Genomic DNA, 24,689 nt, shown 5'->3' with positions numbered 1-24,689 from the left:
CACGAATTGATCAGTGATAGCACTGAAAAGCTGCTTGTTCCACCCTGATAAAAGTGATGCCCATGAGCATATGCAGAACATGCTTTGTGGGCTAGGCGCAGCACTTCAAGCTTGACTAGACACTAAGCTGATATTGGTTTCACGCTTGAGTCCATGGTGCAAAATCTTCCAATTGAAACCCAGAGATTTGATTGTTTCTGCGTATGCATTTATCAGAAGTTTACATGATAAATATACATTAGCCTGGTGGCTTGACCATGCGTGGTATTGTTTCAGCGATACTATTCTTCATGCATTCCTTTCCACCTGTTTGGACTTCATCATCCAATTCGGTGTGAACCCTGAAAATCATAATTTGCACAAAACCTCAAATGGATTTATTGGACTTTTGTGCATCGTTAGTCCTTCCTAGAATTTTTCTCACAGAGAGGAAATACTTCTTTGTTGGCACAAGTTTGAAATGTGTGAGGAGAGATTCCCTCTCAAAAGAACTTAAAACGGTGTGTTTTTCTTTTCACTCTTTCCTTATTCTTTGTGTTAGTAGTGTGCTAATAAGCTTGTGTGTGTGTACCATGACATATTTCTCCCAGTCACAAGTTGTGGTCCCTACAATATGTGTAAAACATCCCCCATTCCCCTCTTGGCTTAGTCCTGACTTAATTTTGTAATGCCTTCACTGCAGTTCAAATTATTTGTCATTTATCTTTCATACAAATTTCAACCAGAGGTTTTATTTTCTTAATAACCACTGTAATTGTTCTGTCCTTGTATGGAGTGCTATGAAGGGAGTGATCCTGCTTTTGGCACATTTATCAAAGCCCAAAAAAAATGCAGAAAGGAGGCCCTTTTTCTAGCCAGACTAAGTGTGCGACAGAGTGATAAATTTTCTTGTTAGGAGAAATTACATCCACTAACTTGAGCTACTTCACCATGAAATTGAAAAAGGAGCATTTCTTTTGAATTTCCATTCTTGATTCAATGAAAGATGTAGATCAGCCCTTTGGAAAAGGGCGGGGAACAAGAATGAAACTAAAGAAGTATGACTCTGCTTACGCTAGCTTGTTCTTAGAAGCGTGATATGGGATGCTGTTGGAAAAGGCTTTGTTTATAAAAGTAAGGCTCAGTCAGGCTGGTGGCAGATTAAAGAAAAAAAATGTTTAACATCTCTCTCTCCCTCCCTCTTTGTCTTTGTGTGTGTGTGTGTGTTTGTGTGTATATGTCATATACATTTATGTATTCACACACAAACCTTTCGCATTTTTACATTTTATCACTGGGACTCTCCAAGCCTCTTTGCCTACCTTACCCCAGTCACAGTCTGTGCTCGTGATAGCTCCCTCTCTCTATTTCTTTCTCACTTTTCAGATACACACACACACACACACACACACACACACACACACACACACACACACACACACACACACAGACCCAGCTCAGTCTAGCAGCCTGTTCTGGTGAGGGTGGTGGTAGTGATGGTGGGGTGGAACACTGATTGATAGACGCTGGGTGTCAGAGTGGAAGGCAGATAACTATATCTTCTACAGCTCACTTAAAGGTCAAACACACATCGCTGTAATTGGAATATTCACAAGACAACTACCAAGGTACAATGCCGGGTGGAGGGAAGAAAGGGAGGAGGAGCACAGGAAAAGATAGGTGTTACATAAGCAAAGGGATTGAGAGAGGGAGTGAACGTGATCCATGGCCCCTTCCACAGGCAGATGTAGTGGCTATTTATTGAGTTGATCTTTAGGGGAAGTGTGGCATTCATTGAAAGATACACGACCCACAATGGAGAGCAATCCTCACTGAGGTGACTGGGGGCTAATGGCAGGACAAAACTATGTAATTGCCATTATGTAAGGCCGTAAACTGTTGTGTGACAATGTGACAGTTGTGTTAATCGGTATCTATAAGCTCAACACAATTGTGGAAAAAGTAAACACTGGAGAATGTCCCGTTTACAGTATGTACAAATATATGTTTTGTTATATGTCACTACAGCTGCAGGCCACATTCAGGGTTAGCCATGCAGCGGGTGAGGTAAGGTCTTTTACAGCTAAGGTCAGGGTGTTCTCTTATCGACCCCAGAACAGGGGAACAATTAGACTCTGCACTTAACCTGAGCTTTGCAGGACGAGACAGACAGACACTCATACTATTGACCTGCAACAGCAGAGCCCCCAAGACAGGATCTGATGTGCACACATGCACCCGCATCCAGATATACATGCAATAAGCAGGCACACAGGCTTGGTTTGCTTGTGTCAGTGCACATGCACACACAAACAGTGTGGATTTTAAATAACAACAGCCCCTATTTTACCCAATTTTGGTTGGCATATAGCTGGATGACAGTGGCACTTAGCTTTCCTGTTTTTCCTAATCATTGTTTTGTGTTCCTGTGTAGGGTTTAAATGTCTGTGCCGTGTACACACTGTGTGTGTCTTTATCAGTGGTTTAATGGAGGGTAAACACATTTAAATGCACTTTACCTACCCAGGATGTCGCAACCTTTTATTTACCACTATAGCCCTGGTCTTTATGTTTGTGCACATGTCTCGTATGCACGCATTTGTGTCAGCACATTCATCTTTTCTACAGCATCTATTGGTAGTGGCATTCTGCACAAAACAAGCTATTCCGCGGCGACGACGGCTGCTTGTTCTCTGGTGCCACAGTCAGATTGCTAGTTGCCTCTGGCCATGTTTTTGGAGTGGGAGCCTCTTAATAAGGCCTTGTCAACAAAGACAGACACAAGCTCCATGAAAACAACTTTATTCCATGTCTGATCTGCTGACAGGAATGATGAGAAAGCCTTAGTCTGTGCAGAAATACAGCTCACAGAATAGCTACAGTAGGCACATAGATCACCATTTTTTATATAGTGCCATACTGTCATATACAGTACATATGTTCGAGTATGTTACTTTATGATATCACGCTTACTCAATTTGAAAGTGTTCAGGTAAGCTATGTATTGTTTATAAGCAAGTAGGTAGAAGCGATTGAGGTCTTCTTCCCATCCCACAATTCCAGTTTTTCCACTTGGCTCAGCCCCTTTTCCAAATGAGGTATGCCTGGCCTAAATGCAACATTTCATATCCGGTATTCATCCAGCTGTGTGACCTCCACTCGCCTGGAACTGTGAAAAGGAAAGGGATCATAATCACCTGAAGAGGAAATCAAGCGCTTCAGGAGAGAGAAAGAGTGCGTAATAGAGAGAGAATATGTGCATTTGTGTTTTTTGTGTGACTGCAGGGTTGGGAGGGTGGGCTGCACAGTTGAACACTCATACCTCATGCCAGCTTCGCTTTTGCGAAGAGAACACTTGACCTCTCACACATACACTGCCCATTTCAAACAAACCTACACACACAGACCCACACCACACTCTCTCTCCTCTCCCTTCTTCCACCCACACAAATACCTTCCCCGGTCTTGTCTTTCTCTGTCTTTCTCTATTTTTCTTCTTCTCTGTCTCTTTGTGATACAGTATATTGTGGGAGCTCTCAGTCGTCGGGCTCCTAAGGACTTCCAAGAGCAGCAGTAGATAAAGAGCGTTGCTGAATGGGCCTGCTGTCACCTTATCTAAACGTAGCGATACAGCACAGGTCAAAGTAAAGACTTTGCTAAAGCCACCAGCTGAGACAGAGCACCAGGGTAATACGGGCGTTGTGGGGTAAATTGAATTGAAGTGATGAAGCATGGAAGAGATGCACTGAGACAATGGACAGAAGAATGGCTGAAGAACCGAACCAGTTATGACATCTGTATGTGAGAAGTATGGTCAGGTCTTTCCAACTTCATAAAAATGGTCAAAATGCATTTTTTTCACTGTGACAAGGCAGTCTTGTTTTAGATTCCACCTCCGTTTGGGGGTTCTGTGTTAAAGTTCAGATTGAAGGTAGCTGAAAACGATTATTCTCCCATGCTAGAACAGATGAATCATTGTATTTGCACAGAATATCCATGGTGATAACAGCAGGAGGTGGGATGTCAGTGAATGTTAGCGGTTGCAGTGAACGACAGCAGGCCATGCTCTTGCATATTATTGCTGGCACGGCCTCCCAACGTCTCAGCAGACACGTACACATTGGTGCATATGCACTCTTCAACTCCCTCTCTCAGACATAAACACACACTTTATCTCTGATGGGCAAAACAGACCCGTGTTTTGTCTTCGTTAGTGGAAAAATAAGAGTGAGGTTACACAATGGAGCTAGACGCCGAGCCCCTCCTACCGCCACCACCACTTTTCCCTCCTATACAAGCTTTTTTCCTGGGGTAAGAGCGAGCAAATTCATCTTGTCAATCCTCCGGGGAGGGTGTAGCTATGCAGCTCTGTTTACTGTGGCAGAAAGTTAATATAAATTTTCATCAGTGGGGGAAGTTTACACATATGATTCTATTTGTCCTTCATTATTAGCACCTGAGTCTGAGGCTGGGTAGGCATAATTGTCTACAGACACAGGCCAAATAGATGCAAGGGAAAGGCAAATAAGCACACCCCAAAATAATTTGATGCTTGTGTGTTACAATCCTCCACCCTAGGAATTCTTAATCTAGAGAATCAATAAACAAGGGGTGAGCGCCGTGGGAGAGAGGGGGGAAGGAAGTCAGAAGGATGAGAGGAAGAAATGAATAATGTGATATGAGCTATGAGGAGGTGAGAGGCGAGGGAGGAGGTGGAGAGAGAAAGAAGTTGAGTTGAATTCAAAGTGCGGTGAAGAGGTAGAAAGGAGTTGAAGAGAGCAAACGATCAATATGGAAGGTTTTCTTGCCAAACGCCTATTATCCACTTAAGAAAAAAAGAGACCACAACACAATAAATGAGCACAAGACAGATTTTCATTTTGGGATGAAGCACTTTCTATGTAGAGCCAGTGGAAGTTGAAGTAGCTGTGAAATTCTGAGATAGAGATAGCAGAGGGGGACACAGAAGCCCATTGTTCTGCTGGATAGCTTTACCTCCATCCTGAGGCCCAAGCAGAATCTCCATGGACCTCTCCCTACCTTTCTCTCTCTCCCTCTCTTGTTCACTGCAGACTGTTGATTTATTGAGTCATACATTAAAATGCTCATTACTCCTACATACTTTCCAAATTCTCTTTTTCTCTCTTCCTCTCTGGTTTCTCTCCTTCTTACTAGTTTCTCATGGAAGCACCATCTGAGAAACCAACAATAGGTTTTTGTTGGGAAACTGCATTTTGATGGCCCTCTTGCCACTATTCCAGCAGTTATTGGACCCAGACAATCCACATTTTAGGAATAGGAAGGTTAGCCTGGGTGACGCTGCAGTGTGGCTGATTTTGATATGTTAGTAAAGTTTTACATATTTTACATGTCAGTCAAGCAAATATGCTCTGTAATATACCCTCTTTTTAAATCAAAATCTTTTTAGTAGAGCACCTTCAGGCACTTTCGCATTAGCTTCAACTTTCAGCACTTCCATTTGTGTTTGACATGAACAAAATCCAATCTTGTCACATTGTATTTATGTCAACATTTTTTACCGTTTCTTTGCATTCCTGCAACTTCTCCAGCTGCTATCTGTGTATGCTACTGCATTAAAAAAAAAAAAAGTCATTTTTATTATTTCCTTTCAACCAAGCAAAGGTGACTGAATCCAGGTGTGTATTGTTCTCTGTGTGGGCCTTGTGGAGGCGATAAGGGAACTGAGTCTGGAGCCATTGTTGAGGTACTGGTGCGTCATCGCCAGTTCTGACCTTTATTAAAAGGATAGGAGTCTCTTTACTCCTGTGGCCAAGTTACTTAAGGTGAATGTGATCAATAGCAACCATAGAAGACCACGCAGATCAAGCATTTACCAGATTTATAAAACAAATTTAATAACTGCATTAATTTAGCTGCGAGTGTTCAAAGATCATCACTAACAGTATTTACTAAATCAACAAAGACGTGGCGCAACACCAATCTTAGGTTTTTGCTCTAATACTGCACATACTGTAATGTCAGTTGTGTGATTGAACGTCTGTGTCAGGACAGTCTCTCTGATGTCAACGCCACCCAGCTGCATGAAGCCATTTTAGGGCCTCTGCTGTTCCGCCAATGTTCCCTGGTCGCACATTGCTTGTGTTCACAAAATCAGGAACTCACTTTTGTATTCAGACATTGTATGGGGCATCTTATCCTTCTCCCCTTCTCTTCTCATTTGTCTATCCTCTCCAGCCAGCCCCTCCAAATCTGTATCCATCCATCCATCTGCCCTGAATCCACTTATATAAGAAGATAGGGTGTAAATATTTTGATGCGGAGTGTCAGCGCATATCTCCCCTGCCAGCGGGCCGGCAGCCTCAGTCCAATCAGCCATGTTTGTTTGTTCAGCTTAAACTGTTTGTGCCTTGTTTTCGGTGGCATGTGACTCCCTCCAGCTTGAATAAAGTGTCACACTTTTTCTTTTTTGCCTTTTTTTTTTTCTTCCTCCCCCCCTCCTTCAGCGTCTGTGTTTCCTGGAAGCAAAGATAGATAAGCCTGTGTGTGTGTGTGTGTGTGTGTGGGGGGGGTTGTCAAAGCTGTCAGCATGACTGGATGTGTTTTGGCCTACAGCCTAGTGTTGAACAGCAGCCCTTTACTCCCTACAACAGACACACGTATACACACACACACCAAACATCTGTTCTGCACACTACAGTAAGACTCATGATACAAGCCATTTCTTATTGATCAACAATTGATACGCCGTGTTTACAGCTACCATCTGGAACATGGCAGCATCCTGTAGAGGCCACAGCGCTGTGAAGACATACCTGTTGAGGGTAGCTTACTTCATACCAGTGTTGTCTTTCCAGTGTCTGCCATATCCCTTAATAACAACAACTTCCAACGTGACCCAAGCCAGAAAGTGATCTGCACTTTCCAGTCTGCCCCTCAGATATATCCCCCTCAGATATATCCAATTCCAATGTCATGGCTACATATCGTGCCGAGGATGGCTTATTTCTTGCACGCATCCCGTCTCCACCACACCAAATAAGCAATCTGGAGATTTATAATGGTTTGGCCCAGTATTGCAGGGCCTGCTAATGTATTTCATGCTTGTTTAAGATCTTTGCATGCTCCTTACAAAGGTGCATTGTGATAGGTGTTCCTTATTACCCTGTTCTGTATAGAGTCTAAATACTGGGGCTGAGAGAGTGCAGGGTAGTGGGAGGGAGGAATGAATGGATGGCTGATATGTTTTTTTTTTTCTCTGTCAGTCTTTTCTCACTCTCTCCCTCTCCAGTGATCTCTGCATGCCTATTAATGTAGCAGAGGAATGCCTGTGTAAACATTCTTGTTTCTTAGTCCGTTTCGCATAATAGTTGCCTGTATCGCCTTTCTCCTGACCTCACTATCTGAAACCAATTACACCAGATCCATTTGGGCTGAATCTTATTTTCATAAGGATCCCCGTGTCGCGGTCTTGGTCGCTCTGTGTGTTATTTTCCCTCCTCTTATTTTTTTTCCTCTCTTCCAACCTCAGTGATGGATATCAACATCAAATATGCCTCTGAGTGCCTTGTTATTTATATAGCAGGGCCTGGCTCTTTCTCTCTCTCCCTCTGTCTGGCTTGCTCTCTCATTCTGAAGAATGTGTCACATTGTGCTGTTTATACAATGTGTGCATTAATAGACTGGGGATGTCATTTTTTCTTGCATAGCAACCCAGGTTAAATAGACGGTGCGCCTGCACTCGTCTGTGTTTTTGTCCGCTCCGGCAGCTCTTCAGCAAACTTTTGATGACTTTCCTTGGCATTTTGTGCTTTTTTGTGCTTTGAGATGAGCTTCAGCTTGCCATCTCTGTGGAGTGGGAAGTGGGTGGCACAAATTGGTGCTTTTTACTGTAATGGCTGAATACTTAGAGCCAGTGTAAGTGAGCGGATAGGACTTTGTTTTTTTTTCCTCCCTTAACTTACACCGTCACAGACTCAGAAAAATGGCTAACCCCACTTCCACGGAAGAGGTGACAGGCAGTTTCAGGCATGACAAACCACTCCGGAAAAGTTTGTGTTGATAAGGTCTGCGTTATGTTTGGAGTAGTACTCTTTAAGCAGTCTGAGCAGACTTCTTTTCTAATAAGCTGGGTGCAGTTGATCTCTCTCCTTCACCCCTGCACGTCACCTCTCATACCTGCACCTCCCTCGATATTTACCTGGCATGGATATTGGAAGTGCAGTTAAAAACATCTCTTTCTTTGTACTCTTGACCGTGTGTAATATATCGAGTGGCTCTCTTGACTTTCGATAAAAACGCAGCAAGTCATTATTGATTCACACATGGATAAACATTTCCTCCTGATCGCTACCTTGGGTTGCACTCATCAAGCAGCCTCCCCTCTAACTGTGTGCAGGACTCAGTAAACCTTATAATTACTTTGACTCACCAATCATGGTGAGATTAATTAGGCCCTGTGTTTTAATGAGCAAAGTGATTACCTGCATTCAAGGAATTTGTTTTGTCTTTTGCCTTCCAATAAGAGGAAGCGAAAGTCAAGCAATGTTTGATTTCCAGTTTGGAAAAAGTCCACAAGAAGCAAAGTGGCATGTGGCTGTGCGAGCCTGCCTACTGCAGGCGTTGATGTGTACTTTAGTGTGTGCTGCAGGCAACTTTTTGTATGTGCGTGTGTGTGTTCTAAAGAAAGGACATGGCTCAGCTTACAGATGTCACATTACACACACACTCACACACATATAACCCGGTGGCGACTAGGCTCCTCTTACCAAGGAGACAGATCAATGCAGTTAGGACCCAGTGCCAGTGTAATGTGTTTGTTTACCTTAGTTCAGAAAGCCTGGCTCCTCCTGAGCACTGAGACAGACAGACCCCCCCACAACCACCACCACCTCTTCAAGCATCCCCCCACCCCTCCCCCTCTGTCTTTTCATAATTGATCAGGAGGTGGCTGAGTTCCCTGAGGGGTAAAGACATGGCAACTTTTTTTTCTCCTCCTCATTTTTTTACTGCCTTTCTCTCTCTCTCTCTCTCTCTCTCTCTCTCTCTCTCTCTCTCTCTCTCTCTCTCTCTCCCTTCCTCCCGTCTTTTCCTCTTGTTTGCTCAGGATCTCAATGTACTAGTTCAAACATTGTTCCCACCAGCTGGCAGAGCTGCGCCATATGCACGCCCTGTCAAGGCAGCTGTTGTCATGGATACTGGCAAGCAGTAGAAAATAAAATAAGCACCCCTGATTCCTGAGGAAGTGTCACTCTCCGTCTGAGTTTTATTTATTTTTTTGTATTTCTTGCTTCTCCTCCTACTGGTCCTCTTCTTTTTTCATAAAAAAAAAAGAAACACCTGTGAAGTTGTTGTGTTGTGTGTGTGTGTGTGTGTGTGTGTATACGTGTTTTTTTTTTTTTCTTCCTCCTTTCCCACTTGATGCTTGTGGGCCTGAAGAATACAAGGTATATGGCGGCTGTGTGGAGCAGCAGCAGTAGTAGCAGCTGTGCACAATGTTCTTTTCTGCCAGACTCTTTCATCCATCTGCTCTTGAAGAATTGGAGTGAAGCTGCTAGCCCAGCTGCCACCGTACCTGTGAAGCTGGAGCTTGCTAGTCACACATCCAGTACACACAGCCAGGCAGGAGGGGATCTGTAATCCCATCAAACCCTAGAGAAATAAATTACGCCACATCCCAGCCTCTCTGATTCTTATCATCTCCATGTCTGGCAAACACATCAAACAGTGTTGATGACGGATTTAACAATTTCAAATTTATGATTTGTCAATTTTTTTTCTTACCTTGTGTAAACAGCTGGGAACGAATTCCATCAGGCTGGGAATGGTCTATCTTTTTCTATCTAGGCTACCTGTCCATCGTTCTTTCCATCTATCGCCCATCCTCTGCTCATAAGCATTGCATAGTGTGAAACCTGGGCTGCTAGTTAATTCACTCTAAATGTAATCTGATGTTGATTTTGTCAACTTTAATTACAGCTCCCAGGGTGCTGCCTCTACTTCAAATTGATATTATGAATATGCAAATGTGGTGGTAATTTGCCGAGAGAAGTGGGTATTTCAGTTGAGCACACACTAGACAGGTCAATTCTACTGACGCTTTGTCTTTTTTTCAGCCCACCACCCCCTCCACTCTCTTCTTCAGGGGTGCCCTAGACAAACTGTATTTATCCTTGATCACAGCTCTGTGAATTGTTACTAAAACGTACCTCCAACGTACTGTTAACCACGTCAGAATGTGTTGCGGAAAATAGCATGAGATGTTTGACAGGTTTTTCACTCAGAGATGACTGTTTTGTCCCTGAAAATGTGAATTACCTCTGCTGTCAGCTTCAGGAAAATCTAATATTTTATGTTTAGTGTTTCTTTTTCTCTCTCTCTTTTTTCACAGTCTTTTGTCTTTTGTTCCTTTCTTCGCAGGCCCTACAAGCAGCGAGGCAATTACTCTTGCAGCAGCCAGGCAGTGGCCTGAAATCTCCAAAGAGCCAGGACAAGCAGCGTCCACTGCAGGTAAAGCAGCTCCCCGTCTAATCTCTTAAGTCCATCCATAATACATGCTCCTCCGAAAAGAAGATTTCCTCTGTTCCACAAGTGTGTTTGATTTGCCAACGCAATCCTCGGACCTGCCACTGGAATCGTAAAGCTGGACAAGCCTGTCCCCAGGAGGCTAAGCATCACATAGACACAAGAAAAACACAACATAGATAGATCTCAGAGAGCAAAGTTTCATCCATTCACCATATGTTCAGTATACATTTTATTTGTCAGTGGGGCCTCCATCGAACTGGACAATAATTAATAGTATTTCCAAAGGCTGTATGGTAAGATGACAAATTATTTGATCTGTATGCTTTTCTACAATCAATCCATAGTATTGTTGACACAGGAAGTTCCAGAGGTTAGTTATTATTTGAAATGTCGGCCTGACTAGTGGGTTACAGAGACAGCTCATTTTAACTTGCCTGTCATTTTTCACTCGTCACAACTAATTTGCCTTATTGATTCTTAGAGCTGTCTATTTCTGTTGTCAGTGGTTTGGAAAAGGTCACACATATGCACACACACACACACACACACACACACACGCGCACTCACTCACACACACAAACTCACACACACACACACACAAACACAAACAAACCGTTGCATACCTACACCACACTCACACATATATATAGACATTAACACAAAGGCTGGAGTCCTCTTTCTTCCTAATGTTAAGATTTTTCTCACACTACCGAGTCTTTTCCTTGTGCTCGTTTAAGCCAACAAGACAGTTAGTTAGTTTTTCCTGCCTCAAATTATGTAAGGCCCCTTGACATCTGCTCCATGTTTTATTATTAGTATTTTTTTTTTTTAATTTATTTTTAGCCTGTTTGAAATTGAAGTGTGGGAGTTTGTGCCCTCCACTCAGCTAATAAGTACTATCAAGGAGCAATGGTTTACCTCATTAGGGGCTCTGTGCATTTCATTAATGTCAGGGAAATTGGCGTTAACCTCACCCGTTGATATTTTCGGAGTCTAACAATGGCGACACCTTCAATTGGAGTCACACCCCTGTGTACCTAATTACGTACTGGCGAAAAGATAAGGTTGGCAAAGACTCAGTCATGCTTTTGCATTGAAATAATTCAACTCAACCACATCAAGAGTGTTAATAGTATCAGTATATTCTAGAGATGTTCCGATACCGATACCAGTATCGGTATCTGCTCCGATACTGCCTAAAACGCTGGTATCGGTATCGGGAAGTACTGGAGTTTATGCACCGATCCGATACCACGTAATAAAGCCCTAAAGAAAATCTACGTTAAAGTAGTTTATTTATGTTTTTTTTCCGTTATAACCGACTGTCAAACTGGAGAATAAAAGAAAGTTGTACGACATTCATTGTTTGTGTTTGTTTATGTTTCACAAAGAGTTTAACCTGAGCCAGACAGACAACAGAGATAGAAATCATATCACATTCATACAGGGATAGTAGTATACAGCTGTTATACATCATATCCCATCCATTCAGGGATAGTAGTGTACAGTTGTTAAAACATAATAAAATATCTGACCCACTGGTATCGGATCGGTACTCTGTATCGGCCGATACGCAAGTTCAGGTATCGGAATCGGTATCGGGAAGCAAAAAATGGTATCGGACCATCTCTAGTATATTCACACATAATGACATCGGAATTATAAATACATTTTTTTAAGGGTTTTTATTTATGTGAGTGTACACTCTATTTTGGTATCTATTTAGCTGTGGGGGGGAAAAATAAAATAATTGTCAATTAAACAATAGCTCTCTGTAGCTTATTGCTAGGGTCCATTGCACTTTTTCTATTTGAGGTTCTGTATGCCAAAGTGAAAAGATTAAAAACAAATGGGATCCTGATCTACAAATGCCTGCATAGTCACCAAGTACAATACATACTTGGCAGGAGGAACAATATTGAATGAGAGCAGTGTGGGTGCATGATAACAGTCAGCCCATGTCCATGCCCCTGCCTCTAATAACACCAGCAGATGGTAAATATTGAATATTTACATTTGCTTACTCCATCCTTGCCTCGCGTTGGCGATATGAATCAATATGAATCAAAGGGCCTGCCGATCGGCCCGTCCTCAGCTCCCAACTAATCCATCTGTTGATCCAGCCTTTATTAACATCCTCACCTCTTTGTTCCAAAAAGTCTCCATGCAGAGAGTCACAGGAGAGGCACTGCTGACTCTCCAAGAGATACACACTAGCACAAACAGGGCTCATTTTTACAGTGGAAATATGCTGCCCTTGAATCCACTCATTTCAAATGACATTTTAGCTGTAATACTCCAGAGTGCAAATATCAGTATAAAGCAGTAGAAACTCTGACTTGATTAAAAAGCCTTGTTTTGCTATTCTTATTGTTCTGTGTCTTCTCTCTTTTTTATTTTTGTCTTGAGGGAGTTTACACAATAAAGCTGCATTATTTACCTAGATTATGAGGCCACAGTGGGTGCTGTAGTGCAATATTTTATTAGCTTCACAACTTGATAAGACTCCATGGCAATCAAGCTGCATGTTTTCCACTGGAGGAAACTGGCAGATTGATCCCCTTGTATGAATAGTGCAGTAGAAAGTGAGGGAAGAATTAATATTACCATGACATCCTGCTTATGGTAGAGATACTGATAAATCCTCTGCCCGTCTTTTTTTCCTCTTGTTCTCCCATCTTTGGTATTTAAGAGCGGCAAATGATCCATAGATCATGGCATGTAAATTATTTAGTACACAAGCATCTAAGTGCCTCAGCTTGCAGTTTTAATTAAGCGTATTAGCGGCTAAAGGCTCTCGCCTGACTAATTCTATCTGCTCGCTCATCGCTGCTGCTCAAGAGTTGATGATGCGGAGTCAGGCAGCTTTGGCATTCACATGCATGCACACATAAAAAAAAATAAAAACAGTCCCACAAACACACATACAAACACACGCACAAGCTGCTTCTCCACATTTGCGTAATGTGACAGGTCTATTATTACACAGTAAGCCCATGGGAGCACTCAATAAACACCTATTTCTCCCTGTAAATCCCCCTTCCTCTGCCATGCTGCTTACACGGCTCTCCCAAGGCACACAACACCCTCTCGTCTCCGCTCCATTCTCCTCTGCTCCTCGCTCTCCTCCTCTCTGTGGCAATATCCCCCCTCTGAAAGGCATTTATACACTGACATTTGGAATACAAATAAAGAAACGCGGACAAGGAGAGGCGGAGAGGATTACAGTGGCCTATGAATCTGACAGTTGTTTCACACACGCATACACACACGCACACACGTGCATAATGCATCTACACAGCCTGAACTCATACACAAGCACAGTGACAGTTACTTAAAGTTTTTACATTGCCAGAAGTGACTTTATGCAACTCTCGTTTGTTAGTTGCTCTAATGATCATTATCGATAAGGAACAGAGCAGAGCTGGATTTAACGCAGCTTAACACCTGGTGGGTGAGCAGGTTTTAAATGACTAGAAATCCCACAAAATAAACTGTAACCACACCAGGTATTCAGGCGACCCAAACACACCAGACTATCTTACCACATCTCCTCCTAACATGTTGCCCCGAGGCTCCCATTGTGATACAACCACCACCTCTATATGTCAGGGGGCACATATAAAACAGCTAGAATGACCCCCTAACTCTGTCTCGTGAGCGTGTCAGATGGGGGCTTGACAGTGTGAAGGCACCCCCTGACCCCTCCTCCCAGTAGTTAACATCCAGTTCTTAACCATGCAAAACCTGAACCAGAGTGTTGCAACTGCTGCTCTGCCCCTTTCACACTATCAAGCTGTGAATACTTTTTTACAAGACTAATAAACTCAGTCCCATCCGTGCAATGCTCTGCTCTAACTATGAATGAAAAATATTTAAGGTTTTTATGGTTGGTTTATAGATTGGGAGAGATGTTGGTTTAGCCCTGTTTTCTGTGACTTCTACAGCTTTCTTGCCCAGGCCAGTCAGATTGGTTGTGGGCACTGGGCCATCCTAGGAAGTGTCACATTTTTAAAGGTCAGGTCCACACGTTCTCACCACTGAGCCAATATCACCTCGATAGCAGAACTCATCTGCTTATTGGCTTTCATCCGGAACGCGCACACACACACACACACACACACACACACACACACACACACACACACACACACACACACACACACACACACACACAACCACACACAGATGCAGAGAAAAGGGCTGCGACGCTAGGCTTGAGTATAGGTTAGCTGACTCCAGTGTGCGTGGTTAAAGGACGGTAGTTCACATTTACATTTATGAATATATCTTTCCACTGCATCCCCTCTGGTTGCATCTGAAAATAGAGAAAAATTATCACTGTGAAGGGGGAAAAAAAGGGGGAAAATATTATGTTATTCATGAGGAAAACTTCTGTTGACTGAGAGAGAAAAGAAAAAAAAAACGTCAGCACATTTTAAGTCAAACACCCTTGGTTACTGCTTTTGTAACCAGAAAACAAGATTTTTTTTTTTCCTCCTCACTCCCCATCTCCCTCCCCACCTCTCTTTTCTTTCCCTGCATTTACAACACCTACAGGACAAGATTGCTAAATTGCGAGGACAGAGCAGGTTCATCATTGTGATGCAAAAGAAGTTGAAATGCAACCCCAAGGCGAGGTAGCTGAGTTTGGGGGATCAAGAGAAAGTGAGAGGGAGGGAAGGATAAAAAAAAAGTAGCTCAGACCTTTGATGTAGCAGCAACAAATTTACCTTGTGACAGAAGATACATGGGTGCAATAAACGAGTTATACCAGCCCTTACACATGCAATCAGATGTTTCTGGCCAGGGTGTTAATTGGATCCTAACCGGCAGATCTGATACGCCTGGGCCCCGGTGGTGAGGGGGAAAGCCTTTCCAAGTGATGAACTATAATTCACTGAGCTGCTTGAAGCACTTGTAATTTACTGTGTGTCACTGATGAAGAGGCTGATCCAGTGGAGGCCATATTACCTGCAACATCAGAGGGAAGTGTCTCCCCCCGCCCCCAACCCCTCGCTCTCACTTGTACTCTCTCTCACTTTCTTTCTATTCCAGCACTCTCCACTCTCTGCACTTTTTTTATTCTCTCCCCCTCTATCTGTCGCTCCCATTTACTCTTGAAATATGTGCACCTGCAGGGTGGAATCAGTCGGGAGTGAATTGAGTTTGAGTTTTGAGTTTAATGATAAAGGTGTACCTTTTGTACTGATAATGACACAAACAATGTGCACAAGCAATGTCACACAGCTACAGTGTTGTACACTACATTCGAGGGGCTTAATCAATGACTATCTGCATGTAGAGATAAATCAATATGGAAATTGTGCTAAGCCCGTCCCAATCTCCTCAGGCATTTTTATTAGAGTTTTTTGCATGATGGGTCTTTATGTTATGATAAATTGCACTTCCCAAGCACTGCTGCCAAACTGCTATGGAAATTGATTTAGGAAAACATCCAGTAATCTACTTAGCTTCAGTCCTGACAATCTAGAGTATTGATCTCCCTAAGCTGTGTGTGTGTGTTGTGTGTGCGTGTGCGCGTGTGCGTGCACGCGCCTCCTATGTAATTTTTTTATATAGTAAACCCACATGTACTTCTTGAAGACCACACACTTGAACTTCACAGTGAGGCCCTCACCAGGCCAGCTGCCCTGTAGCCCTGGTGGTCCTCAAGTGGAGAGTCCCAGCTATCAATAATCGTGTGGCCATATTTGGCAGTAATTGGCTAATAAATGAGCAGTGTCAGCTGAAAGGGGGTTGAGAGGTCAGAAGTCCAAACGCTATGAGGGGGGTCTGAGTTTGAGCCCCCTGGGATGCTCAGATTGAGATGAAATAGGGGCCGGGGGTTGTGGTGTTCTCCCTTTTTTCTCTCGATTTCTTTCTCTCTCTTCCTGTGTGTGAAATTAAGCTGGTGGCTTAATTAGCAGTGACTCTCGCTGCCAAGGATCCACAGTAATTACCGACTAGGACCCTTCCATTTCTCATTGTCGTTATCTTAAGCGGTGTCTGTAGCGCAGCCCAGTCCCCCGTCCAGTGCTACAGGAACAACCTCTGTCGTTGATAACCGCCCCAGAAATGTTTATGGCCGACGTCTAATCACCAGTTTCCCCTCTGCTTGTTACTGCTAAGTGAATTGTATGAAAGAAAATCGAATAAAAGGAATTCCTCTCTGCTGGACTTTAATTGTTTAAGTTTGAACTCTGATGCACCACTTATCTCCTGATTTTGGTAATTTGAGGCTATAAAAAAAGTCATTGCTGTAAAGATAAAACGCCACACTGTGGAGGGGGTGTTATTTGCTGAAAGTGCATTTGTCCATTGGTCCAGACAGTTTGAGTCAGACTGCGGCGGTGTGGTGTTTTGTATTTAATAGCAGAATGCCCACTTAAGTCAAACATAATGAGAGACTTGGGTGCCAGCTTTGCCTGGAAGAAATACCTGAGCTCTCTCCGTGGAAGAGCTTGACCTTTTGCGAGGCATTGGACAGGCTGGTTACAGGCTGCGGGTGTGACAAGAGTGGTGTAATGATCTGCTTGTTGTGGTGAGGGCCCACCAGTGTTTTCACATCAGGAGCCAATTTAAAGGTCCTTTGTTTTGCTCTCCAACTTTGAGGGCGAACCACATGGCTTCAAAGTTCATGTCAATACAGCTCATCATTCTCTTTAAGACAGGGCACATAAACAAACAGGGTTCAAATGGTGAACACTGTTAAAAACAAGCATCTTACTTCCAAATGTTTGCAAAGCAGTGGTTACATTTAAATGACTTGTTCAAAAGCAATTTGCAAACTCTTCCATCAAAATGTGCTCCATTAAAAACAGGAGAAGCACCTTTTCTGTTATTAAGGTCCCCAATGGCCACATCAGCTGCAGCTAATTTCAAACGAATCCCATTAATATTTTTTTGTGCACAAGTGTTGGAAATATATCCTTTTAGATTACAGAGAAACAGAGGCACAGCCCAATTGGATACCATGGCTCCTCTTCTATGAGAGTCTATTTGCGGTTTGTGTGTGTGTGTGTGTGTGGATGTTTACGCCACTGCCATCGTCTAGTAAATGCTCATTAATTTTATCCCTTCGTGGCGAAATCATTTCTATGAGAGGCAATTCGGCCTCCTGTTCCTTTCAATTCACCGCTCACGTCAATCAAGCCCTCGTGCAGTATCCTGCAAAATGGAGGTGTTATATTCCTGCAATTATCATGTCATATACTCGAAAATGTAAATGAACGTGTGTGTAAAATTAAATTTATGGGTTGTCAGTGAAGAATAAGAACCAGGAGAGCAATTACTTATCTGCTTTCATCTTGGAGCCTCTGATACGTCAAGCAGAAAAGCATGCAGTTAAATGCTGGAATTAGCATTGTGCTGCACTTCACAATGGACGTGGGCCAGTGCCTTTTCTCCCCTCTCTTTCTTCCTTCTGCCTTTTCTCCATTTTCCTTTCCCTCTTTTTGTTTGGTGCACCGGAGAAATGAACATGATTACCACACATTATGTCTCTTAAAAAGCTAATGAAAAGTATAAAAGGAGCTTCCGTATTTCATAATCTGGTTGTTTGCTGTTTTTTTTTCTGCTGTTCTTTGTTGAAGTCTTGTTGCTGAAGCAGCATTATTCATGTACAGGTATCTGAATGCTTCTATTGCACCACTTACACAATGAAGAAACAGTAAGAAAAAGGAATTTATATTTAATTCCACTTTATGTATGCATGCGCATACATTTGCGCTAAATCCTACATGTCTAAGCCTGCATCCCTTTTGTGAACCAAAACATCTTTGTGCTAGCATCCAATTAATAGTCTTAATGAGTGCATCACTCATGTTGTTTCTCAGCTGCACTCGTCCCATTGTCACGGCATCCAACACAAAACCGGGAGTGACTGCGGGGGTAATTACTTACCAAGCAAATGTACCTTTAAGGGTTAATAACATTGAAAGTGTAAGCACAGCATTTGCATAATTACACATGGACTGTTTTAATTTGCAACTTTTGATGGCTTTTGTTCAGCACCTCGCTTATTGTGAATGCATTTTCTTTTGGCACTCTTGCATGGAGGAGTCCAGAGAAGAAAAAAGATGTACCACAACATCCTCCTCCTCCTCCTCCACCTCTTCCACCTTAGATGGAGTCCCTTCTCTCTAAGACCCTAATGAACAATGGAGGCAGGATTTGTTTGAATATGAATATGAATGTGCAGCGGGGCCGGCTGGAAGTTGACCTTCAGCTGTGATTTTCAGTTCATCAGGATTAGTCAAGGCGGGCGATCAGGAGCCACTAATGCATAATGACTTCTAAAATGAAAAATGTGTAGTGACCATGCAAATGTCTCGGCTAATCAAAGAGGGGGGAAAACCTTGGGTGGGGGGTAGGCATTGAGGAGAGGAGAGCCAAACAAGGACGTGTCAAGGCCTGACAGAGAGAGAGAGGGGAGGAAGGAGAGACATGCATGGAAAGTAATCAAGGCAGCTTGATTAGCTGGCAATGAGGACAGGGATGTCTTATTGGCCCCTTGACACGCCATATAGGCTAGCTACTGTCATGGCCGCTCCATGCCAAACACGGTCACAATTAGCGTCCGCAAAGGTGTTACTACATGTTGATATTTTAATTGTGTTATAAAGCTTGTCTCTCAAGAATCATTGTTGACAAGATGCAGCCTTCAGCCCACCCAAAAAATTTAACAGTGGTACATTGGTTTGCTAGAAGCTGATAGAATTACATTTTAAAGGTCATATAGGGAAGGAAGATGTGATTTGACTCACTTCAATCAGTCAAGTGAAGCGAGTCTACGCTAGTCGTATTTAGTCAAGGAGAATCAGCTGGTGAACCATTGTTGTGTTGGATACTAACTCATTCACTTATGTTGATTTAGTTTTTCTCCAAACACCACTGAAAAGTCAACATCATTGAACACAGTATTTCTTTTTTTTCTTTTTTTTTTCATTGCAAAAATGTTACATTTTTAAGCAGCCACAAGGAGCCGAAACTCCATAATCTGACTGTTAGCCCACACTCGGCTGTGAGAATGTGTGCACACAATCAAAGACCGGAGAGAAACGTATCCTATTGATCTGCCATCTCAGAAGTCGATCAACGCTGCCGTCTTAGAAGAATTTTGCGGAAATCAGGATATGTATCTTTGTTTTGTTTTGGTGAAGGTCTTCTACTGGAGTTTGACAGCTTGTATTTTAATGATTATCTCCTAAAAATGACATACATATTTCAACAAGGCGCGTCGAGAGAGAAAGAAACAATTGTGCTTTTGGCTGCTTTTGTGAGAATGTAAAACTCGTTCACTGCAGAAGACATCTAGTAAAGAATCTCTGCTACATAAGCTGAAGTCTTTTTTTTCCACATTTCCCTACCCCCCCACAACATAAAATATTGCTCAGGGTTGAACCCCCAACCTCCAAGCCACGACCCACTTTCATCATGCTGATGTGTCCACTTCATCAGTGTAGTTTTAATCAACTTTAGAGTTGTGCATTTTCACGCTGTTCCACAACAGAAGCACTGACAGGCACGGTAAAGTGGGGGAGTTCAAGGGTCCTGCTAATTAAGGTCTCCATCTATTTAAATCTCTTACTTTTCCCAGCGGGGTGGAGGCAGAGCAAAATAAGATGAGCAACACAAAGGCACAGCACCCATCTGTCCTTCAGCATCTCTTCTAGGCTGCCAAGCGTCACGGCCATGGGAGGCCTGCTCTCCCTACCTCTCAGTCACCAATTACCACGCTCCCAGTAGATCCATGCCAGTAGGCCTGACGCATGTCTCCAATGCTCTATTTTTCCAACTTCCAAACCTTTTTTCACTCATCCCTCTATCCATTTCACACCTATGCTTTCATTGTTTACCCTTCTGTCCTCTCTTTCTCACACTCTCCTGTTTATCACCCCTCTTTCTACCTTTCTTTTCTTGCTTTCTCCGTTCTGCTTCTCATGCCACCCCTAACCTCTATCATCCTCCCTGTCCAGGTTCCAGTGTCAGTGGCCATGATGAGTCCCCAGGTGATCACGCCGCAACAGATGCAGCAGATCCTCCAGCAGCAGGTGCTCTCCCCCCAGCAGCTCCAGGCCCTGCTCCAACAGCAGCAGGCGGTAATGCTGCAGCAGGTACACACACTCACACTTGAATGCATGCACCCTCCGACAAACATTTAGGGACAAACACTGTGGCGGCACGCAGACGCACGTGCACCTGGATGCAAGCCGTGCCCCATCAGCAGTAGGCTGTAGATGCACACAAACAGACAACGAGAAGTATGCATGATTTCCCACACCTACACACAAAGCGGCACAAATACATTCACTTACACTGACCTGGAGAGACACGTACACACTCATTAAGACTCATTAAAACACCCTCGTTTGGCATTGCTGTCTGTGTGTGCAAACATACACCTTAACACCTGTGTACCCCTCACACAACCCTGAGTCACTCCTATGCTCCAGTGTATAGCAGCCACCAGTCGCTCATGCCAGCTCACCACAGCCCTGTGTCCTTGACACGCTTAGCAAGAGGAATCTGAAACTGACGTACATGTTCGTGTCACCTCTAATTAACAGTCTTGAGTGTGTCGCTGGTTCAATTCCCTGACAAGCATCCATCAGGGACTGAGAGAGTAGGGCACAGTTGGGTTGAACACCAAGAGCTGAATGATAGGTGACGGATGATGTAATATTTGGAAACAGCTTGAGAAAGCACACATTTGGCACAGTCTCGTGTCAGAGTTTAAATTCATTTCTCATTCATAGATTTGATTAAGGGAGAGAGAATTGTTTAATTAAGAATGTCAATCATTTTGATTATTCCTCTTCATTAAGAGCACTCAGACTCCAGATTTGGTTTCAGAACAGTAGCGTGCTTTAGCACTGCCTTTTTCAAAGCAACCAAAGGCACTTACAATGGTACACTTAACATATTTAGTTTACATGTTGTTTGTACAGTGTTATAAATATTACATGGTCAATCTTTTTGAATGGAAGCTGTCATACAGAACATTAATTATTTATAGTCCTAACTCAACAGTAATCACATGGTCAAAACCTGTACTTAGTCTGCATAGAGTGAAGTTCTGTTGTTGATTTCTGTTGATTGACTACAGTAAGAGTTATAAAACATGCTCCAAGGACCTAATATTAGTGTCTGTAAAACCATGTGGATATGTCTATGTTCAGTTAGTGGAGAAATGGACCAAGCATTCCACTGGCCTGCTTCATGGACTTCTTTCAGGCCAAAACGCCATCTGAAGATTATATTAAATAAAACAGAAATTATTGTCTAAATAGCTGTCATAGTATGTGTGTTAAAGGTATCACTTCAATGTAGCAAACATGTTCCTGAGACGGTTTATTCTGTTTATTTCAGCCACTCCAAGGGAAGCCAGTGCACTCTGGCAGCCAAATGGGTAGTTAATATGATGAATTGTTGCCCCCTACAGAACTGTGGGACTATTAAAAGTCCATATGGAGAGGACTGTTAAAGACAAATACGATACAAATGCCAAAAGCAGTAGAACATGTTATTTATAATGTGCAACAGTTTCAGAATTGAAAAAGTGCAGGCTTAGGAGATAATGTCTAGTTAATTGTAAGGTACCTACTTTGGGGGAGGGGGGGTTGCAAGCAATTTGAATTAGTTATACATCACCAAAATGGCATAAAGTCTGAGTAATATCATTTAGAACATTGAAAAGAAATTAAATAAATCCTGGAGCAACCCTCCTTCATGGCCTATGAATACAACAGCATTATTAAGGGTTATACAGTATATGAGACCATTTAGAGATGTGGACAAATATGTATATTCACTCATTCTCTTACTCTTTTCTGTGTGTGTGTGTGTGTGTGTGTGTGTGTGTGTGTGTGTGTGTGTGTGTGTGTGTGTGTGTGTGTGTGTGTGTGTGTGTGTGTGTGTGTGTGTGTGTGTGTGTGTGTGTGTGCGCGCAGCAACACCTGCAGGAGTTTTATAAAAAGCAACAGGAGCAGCTTCATCTGCAGCTTCTCCAGCAGCAGCACCCTGGCAAGCAGGCTAAAGAGGTAGGTACACCACATACAAACATGCACACTAATTAACACTACACAATCAATGGTTAACATTTGATTGAAGTCTGTAAATCCATTCTTATTTTGTCAACCATGAGCATACCTTTCGTTTTGTTTATTAACTTCAGATGACAGATTTCTGGTTTTATAATTGAACAAAATCAACTGGTTAATTTGCTTTTGGTGAGTAGACAAACCCCCCCCCCCCAAACAAGTGACGTTCACACACCGTTGCATACACACACACATATTCACACACTCACTGATTTATAGAAAGAAGACCAGAGACAAAGGTCCTGGGTCCAACTCGTTAAGAACTGTTTCTGTGGGCATACAAACACACACAAACATATGCACCACGACTAAAGTTACAGTGTATGCCGCTCACAGTGACAGGCAGCCAGTCAACAGACATGGCTTCGTCTCCTTCTCTCTGGCTATCAGAGAAGAGGAGATGAGCATTACAGCCTTAGCCACATTGTGTAGCTGTTGTGTAGCGTCACGCGGTGCTGAACCCTGAGATGCAGTCCACGGCCACATCCAGGCAAATACTGTACGTGTGGAAGCAGTTAAATTGATCAGAAAAAAAACACAATTTATTTTCTCCCTCCCTCTGTGTGTTGCACATCTCAGTGTCTCCTCAAGCAGCCCATTATGCTGCCCCTACAGGAAGCCGCAACTGACCTCCCGGCGGCTTTGTTTCTGTTTGGATTTGTGAATTTCAGGGGCCCCGCCATCAAATATGGAATAGAAATTGCTCCCTTATTTCTCTTGAGGCAGGCTGGGGGCAGGTGGGGGGGACAAACTGCCTTTCTTCCATCACTCCATTATGCAGCCTGTTTTCCAGTGAGCGCATCACAAGTTTGATGTTTTTCGTTTTGTTGTTGTTTTTGTTTTGCACAGGGCTTACGCAATTGCCTGTCTGGCCCAGTCATAAACAAGTCTGTGAAGCAGCGAGGGGGGGGCGCGGGCAAGCATTGTGCATGTGTGTGCATATGTGTGTTTTTGCACTTGTGTCTATGCATTCACACACATGTGATGCTGCAAATCTCTCACTCTGCCAGCTCCCTCTGGCCACATAAGCTGTAACAGACCATCGGTGAAGGCGGGACAATTAACTATCAGGGGTGGTGGAGGGGGTGGTGGGATGGGGATTATACCAGAGGCTTAGTATCATACACAATCACAAGCTACATACACTGACTGGCTTGAGAGCTGGTATATCAGCACAGCTGTGTGTGTGTGTGTGTGTGTGTGTGTGTGTGTGTGTGTGTGTGTGTGTGTGTGTGTGTGTGTGTGTGTGTGTGTGTGTGTGTGTGTGTGTGTGTGTGTGCGCGTGCGCGTGTGCGTGCTCACAGACATTAGCACACACAAAGAGAGGAGAAGGCTGTGAGAACGCTGTGGTACAGCCCAAAAAACAGGAGGGAAGACTTAAGTGAGCACAGACAGAGGGAGAGCGTGCAGAGAGGCAGAAGAAGAGAGGTATAGCTAAGGTCACGGCAGAGGAGAGTGAGTGCAGACTCTCCTCGCACACACAGCACAAACACTGCTCCGTCTTCTCTCCTCTCCCACTCTCTCAGTTGTTAATTTGTCTGTAATTTTCCCTCCCTCCTCTTCTCATCTCTCCGCTCCTCTCCTGCTCCTCTCTTCCTCCTCCTCCTCTCTATAGCAACAGCAGCAGCAGCAGCAGCAGCAGCTGGCCGCCCAGCAGCTCGTCTTCCAGCAGCAGCTCCTGCAGATGCAGCAGCTCCAGCAGCAGCAGCACCTGCTCAACATGCAGCGGCAGGGCCTGCTCTCGCTGCCTGGGCCCGCTCCCGGCCAAGCCGCCCTGCCCGGACAAACCCTGCCCCAGTCAGGTAAGAGGACGAGGAGGGCCGGCGGAGTGGAAGAAGAGAGGAGAGGCACTGGTAGGAAGACGGAGGAGGCACTATAGTTGGTTTAATCTTGCGCATGTGACTTGCAACACTGGTGGTCACATGCTTCCTGTGTTTTATCTGCAGGTGTTAAGTGTCATTGTCCCTTCCTGCTGTCACATTTCCATCTTACATGTCCTGTCCCACTCCTCTTCTGTCTTCCCATCCTGCCTGGTTTTGTTTTTCTCATTGGTATGCACCTGTGTCCCCCCTGCGTTATCTCAAAGTGTGTCTGTCTGTA

General features: G+C 43.6%; 1 protein-coding gene across 3 annotated transcripts in view; it reads left to right on the top strand.

The window, feature by feature from the left end:
- The window catches only part of foxp2 (forkhead box P2), a 102,294-nt gene that overhangs the window by 50,766 nt on the left and 26,839 nt on the right, over positions 1–24,689 (top strand). For all 3 annotated transcript variants that reach the window (XM_028570407.1, XM_028570404.1, XM_028570405.1), the window contains 4 exons: positions 10,378–10,467; positions 20,466–20,603; positions 22,440–22,529; positions 24,205–24,391. In XM_028570407.1, coding sequence (XP_028426208.1) covers positions 10,378–10,467; positions 20,466–20,603; positions 22,440–22,529; positions 24,205–24,391 — 505 coding nt within the window. The remainder of the gene's footprint in view (positions 1–10,377; positions 10,468–20,465; positions 20,604–22,439; positions 22,530–24,204; positions 24,392–24,689) is intronic.

This window comes from Perca flavescens, chromosome 23 (genome assembly GCF_004354835.1).
Source record: "Perca flavescens isolate YP-PL-M2 chromosome 23, PFLA_1.0, whole genome shotgun sequence".
NCBI classification, from domain to species: domain Eukaryota; kingdom Metazoa; phylum Chordata; class Actinopteri; order Perciformes; family Percidae; genus Perca; species Perca flavescens.
This window is presented reverse-complemented; position numbering and strand designations above follow the sequence as displayed.